Source organism: Physeter macrocephalus, chromosome 8, assembly GCF_002837175.3.
Source record: "Physeter macrocephalus isolate SW-GA chromosome 8, ASM283717v5, whole genome shotgun sequence".
NCBI classification, from domain to species: Eukaryota; Metazoa; Chordata; class Mammalia; order Artiodactyla; family Physeteridae; genus Physeter; species Physeter macrocephalus.
The window spans coordinates 122,221,143-122,226,695 of NC_041221.1; the positions used below are offsets into that span (position 1 = coordinate 122,221,143).

At 42.4% G+C, this 5,553-nt stretch overlaps 1 protein-coding gene across 1 annotated transcript in view; it reads left to right on the plus strand.

Annotated features, from left to right (window-relative positions):
• The first annotated feature begins 454 nt into the window (after nt 1-454).
• The window catches only part of LOC102976884 (nucleolin-like), an 82,620-nt gene continuing 77,521 nt past the window's right edge, over nt 455-5,553 (plus strand). The window contains 1 exon segment of the mRNA XM_055086904.1: nt 455-634. Coding sequence (XP_054942879.1) covers nt 455-634 — 180 coding nt within the window.

The window sequence follows — 5,553 nt, forward strand, 5'->3', positions numbered from 1 at the left end:
TTTCTCAACCTAAATGATGCCACAGACACACCACTTCAAGCCTTCAACATGCTGAGTACCCAGCGAGAAAGGGCATGGCATAGTCGAAAGTTGGGAGAACTGGCGCCGGGGTTGGACGAGACATTGTGTCTCAGCGTCCTCATCTGTACACTGGGGATGAGAGTACCAATACTTCAGACTCACTGTGAGTGTTCACTAACACAAGATGTAAAGTCCTTAGTACAAAGTCAGTGGTCTATCATGTTAATACAGCATCAGGACAAAAGCTTGGCATTTTAATTCTCTGCAATTCAAATCCAGCATCAGGACAAAGACTGTGTTAGGGGAGTGAAAGGGGCCAAAGACACCCTGTAGGATTCAAAAATAGCTCCTTAAAGAGATCGGCAGTGCCCAGGAGGGACAGAAAAATAATGTTGCCAAGACAGAGGGACTCTCCCACTGGAGCCCTGTCCCCATGAGTGCAGGAGTGAGGGACGGTCATGGCCCCAGTGGGCAGCCTGAGCTAGATGGCCAGAATCCAATTCCCACTCCGTCCATCGGGCAAACACTCACCCAAAAGACTGCTTATGAAGGGCAACAGATGCACCCCCAGCCTAAGGTCCACTTCCAGGGATGTATGAACGGTGGGTGGAAGGTACTGCAGCAGGCTCCACGCCTAAGCCAAAAGACCCAGAGCTTAATGTGCATTTGGAAAGAGGTTCCCTTTGGCACACGAAGCTCACTTTGGTGAGGAATACCATGAAGCTGGGACAGGCTGGGAGAATTTAAAATTAACCCAAGGGTCGTGGAGAGCATCCAAAGGGCAAAGAACAAAGTCTCTGTTTATTCATTCCACCCCGGTTCCCTCCCTCTCCCAACCTCTTCAGAAACCTTTGCTCTCTTTGCCCCTTTCTCAGGTGGCTAGTCCACACCACCTCCTCCTCCCACTTAGAGATGGTCCCCAGATTCAGGCAGTGATGTTGAAGGGGCACGGGGCAGAGATCTACATGGGAAAATGAGACCAGATGATTATGTCCAAGGATTATATTCACATCTTGTGTGTGTGTGTGTGTGTGTGTGTGTGTGTGTGTGTGTGTCGGGGGTGGTGAGGAGAGTGCTGTGAGGCCTATAATTAGAATGAATCAGGATTAGGGACTCTCACCCAGCAACAAAAGATGGGGTATCTGGACTATGAATGACTATCAGCCTGGCTTTCCTGCTCAGCCTCCTCCCACCCCACCCTTCCTAATGGGTAAAACCAGCAGTATATTAATTGTGGGGTAATTAGAATGCTGTGGGTGGAAGGGTGAGATTAAAGGGTGGAAAGTCGAATTAGCAGGTGTCTATTTCAAAATACAGGTGAGCTGTCAGCCCTGAAGCAATCGGGAACAGAAAGCCAAGCTACTGCCAACCAATGATGCATGCGAGTTCTTATTTCCTTCTTTTGTCCTAAAAGTTGGAAGCAAACCCAGCCTAATGTATAGCAGGAGGTCATATGGCAAAAGGGACTATTTTGATTTCTTTTGTTATGGAATCCCATAGACAAGTTTGGATTTGGTCGCGTTAAGTCTGAAAAATGACAAGTTGTCAGTGAGAAGTAAAGCAAATATACTCTTAGTTGATTCAGATCTTAAAATGATTAGGGGTGAGTGTTTGCCTTGAGAGCAAACTGTGACTTGGGAAGTATTAGAAGATTACTTCTACTTAACTGGCTGGGTGAATTTCTTGTTAAAAGTATTACACAACACTTGTAGAAATAAAAAGGCATATTTTGATTCTTCAAATTCTCATGTACCATGAAAACACAAAATTGTATTAAAAGTCAACTATGGGAAGGGTTCTTGGCGAGGCACTAGAGGAAAGAAAGGCAGCACGAATACAAGAACAACGTAAAGAGGCCAAGAGTGATGAGCGGCATAGCAAGGGGTGTGAGTGAAATTTTTCTTCATTCAGAAGATGGTGAGAATGCTTTCAGTTGGAGATTAGGAAAGCCTTTTTAAGAAAATGATATTTGAGTCAGACTTCAACGATGAGAAATAGAGGTCGAGGGGAGCATAGGAATTACACATGAAGAACAGAGAAATACAAAGAAGCATGGACTGTATTTTGTAAATGTTGCAGTTTTTTGGACAAAATATAGCCAAAGGCAGATTGCTGTGTTGGTGTTTCTCAATCCTGGTTGTGCATTAGAACCCCCAGGGAGCTTTTAAACACCCAGTGACCAGGTCATATTCTAGACGAACTGAATCAGAAACTCAAGAGGCAGGACCCAGGCAACAGTATTTTTTTTTTTTTTTTTTTTTTTTAACACGCCCCGGGTGATTCCAGTGTGCTGGCATGGTGAAGAATCTGCCTGTAGCTGACAATTAACTACAAACAAGGCCCCAGATTCTATTCTCACTTAGTACGGCCTGGAGAGAAACTTTTCACTGGACAAAAGCTACATAAAAAAAAAAAGTTGGCTCTTTGATATATTTTGACTAATTTATCTTGAGAAGCATTATTAAATGGTTTCCTTGTTCACCTCAGAAGAAATTATGGGAATAGCAATAGAGAAACCTATGACTAGAAAAAGAGACCGTGGCCAAATCACAGAAGATCTTGGTGCCAGGCCAAGGAGCATGACTTTTTCTTTAATTGAAGTATTTAACTGAAGCAAGACTTTTAAAAAAATTGAAGCATTTAACTGAAGCATTACAATATTGCGTAAGTTACAGTGTACAATATAGTGTACAGTGTACAATACAGGGATTCACAATTTTTGAAGGTTATACTCTAATTATAGTTACAAAATATTGGCTATATTCCCTGTATTGTACAATATATCCTTGCAGTTTATTTCATAGCTCATAGTTTGTACCTCTTAATCCCCTACCCCTACATTGTTCCTCACTCCTTCCCTCTCCCCACTGGTACCTTCTAGTTTGTTCTCCACATCTGTGAGCCAAGAAGGATGACTTTTATTCAATGGTCACACTGAAAGTTTTAAATTAGGAATGATTGAACAGTCATAGATGCGGTGAGGGATATTCATATGTTAGGTGTTAGTAGGGTTGAAGCAATGGAGGGAGAAGGCCAATTAGGAGATTACAGAAGTAATTCAAGCAGGAGCTTGTGGTAAAACTCATGTGTACTCATGCGGTAACACTTCCCCTTCCCTTCCTCTGGCCAAGGGAGAAACCTGAGGGCTAAAATTGAGTCCTGTATCTTCTAAAGAATCCAGGAGTGAGTTGGGGCACATGCCACGTTAGCTTACGTTTGGAGGAATGATGTAACAGGGGTAGGTAGGAAAATGTAGCATTGAGAGGCTGTGGATTTCTGAGACTAGCTGGATGGGATTTCGGAGGAGTTTCAGTTTGGGGGATGTTTGGTTGTGTTCGATTTCAGATTTTTTTGGGGGAAAAAAGAGTCATAGCTTGGAGTCACCCACCCACCTCAGCCCCAACCATGGGACTGCCCTTTAATCCCTCTTCCCCGGAACAAAACGAAAGAAATAGTTCCATGGTATAGCATGGTAGGAGATTCATCAAAGGGGTTCCGGAAAGCAGGTGTGGTCAGGGTATTAAAGGTTACAGAGAGGTCAAAGTGAGTGAGGAGGCTGAGTGACAGCAGATTTTGGTGTAAACTTTCAAAGATGGGTTAGCATAGCAAGCCTGAGACTGCTATCCTTAGAAAGACCTGCTTGCAACGTTCGCCTAGGCTGGCAGCTGGGTTCCTACATTTTAAGACCGCTCTCCCCATTCCCTAACTGATAAGAGTGGTTCCCTGGGCCTAAAGGCTATGTGCAGTGCAGGTGATGCTAAACCCGGGCTTCCCTCCTGGGAGTCTGAATGCTGCTGTGTATGAGGTAGAGGGTGCCCACCTGACCAACCTCCAGGAAAAACCTTGGGCACTAAGTCTCTGATGGACTTCCCTGGTAGATGACATTTCACACATGCTGCTGGTTTTGCTTTGTGTCCTTTTGCTGTAATAAATCATAGCTGTGACTATATCCCAGGTCCCGTGAAACCTCCTGGTGAATCATCAAACCTGGGAGTGTTTTTTTTCTTTTTTTAGCATCTTTATTGGAGTATAATTGCTTTACAATGGTGTGTTAGTTTCTGCTTTATAACAAAGTGAATCAGCTGTACATATACATACATCCCCACATCTCCTCCCTCTTCTGTCTCCCTCCCTTCCACCCTCCCTATCCCACCCCTCTAGGTGGTCACAAAGCACCGAGATGATCTCCCTGTGCCATGCGGCTGCTTCCCACTAGCTATTTTACGTTTGGTAGTGTATATATGTCCATGCCACTCTCTCACTTTGTCAAAGCTTACCCTTACCCCTCCCCATATCCGCAAGTCCATTCTCTAGTAGGTCTGTGTCTTTATTCCCATCTTTTATTGTTTCTAGATTTTTTTGATGATGGCCATTCTGACCAGTGTGAGATGTTATCTCATTGTCGTTTTGATTTGCATTTCTCTAATGATTAATGATGTTGAGCATTCTTTCATGTGTTTGTTGGCAATCTGTATATCTTCTTTGGAGAAATGTCTATTTAGGTCTTCTGCCCATTTATTGTTTGTAGATTTTTTGATGATGGCCATTCTGACCGGTGTGAGATGATATCTCACTGTTTTTTTGATTTGCATTTCTCTAATGATTAATGATGTTGAGCATTTTTTGAGCATGTGTTTGTTGGCAATCTGTATATCTTCTTTGGAGAAATGTCTATTTAGGTCTTCTGCCCATTTTTGGATTGGGTTGTTTGTTTTTTTGTTATTGAGCTGCATAAGCTGCTTGTGTATTTTGGAGATTAATCCTTTGTCAGTTGCTTCATTTACAAATATTTTCTCCCATTCTGAGGGTTGTCTTTTGGTATTGTTTATGGTATCCTTTGCTGTGCAAAAGCTTTTAAGTTTCATTAGGTCCCATTTGTTTATTTTTGTTTTTATTTCCATTTCTCTAGGAGATGGGTCAAAAAGGATCTTGCTGTGATTTATGTCATAGAGTGTTCTGCCTATGTTTTCCTCTAAGAGTTTGATAGTGTCTGGCCTTACATGTAGGTCTTTAACCCATTTTGAGTTTATTCTTGTGTGTGGGGTTAGGGAGTGTTCTAATTTCCTACTTTTACATGTAGCTGTCCAGTTTTCCCAGAACCACTTATTGAAGAGGCTGTCTTTTCTCCACTGTATATCCTTCCCTCCTTTATCAAAGATAAGGTGACCATATGTGTGTGGGTTTATCTCTGGGATTTCTATCCTGTTCCATTGATCTGTATTTCTGTTTTTGTGCCAGTACCATACTGTCTTGATTACTGTAACCTTGTAGTATAATCGGAAGTCAGGGAGCCTGATTCCTCCAGCTCCATTTTTCGTTCTCAAGACTGCTTTGGCTATTCGGGGTCTTTTGTGTTTCCATACAAATTGTGAAATTTTTTTTCTAGTTCTGTAAAAAATGCCAGTGGTAGTGTGATAGGGATTGCATTGAATCTGTAGATTGCTTTGGGTAGTAGAGTCATTTTCACAATGTTGATTCTTCCAATCCAAGAACATGGTATATCTCTCCATCTATTTATATCATCTTTAATTT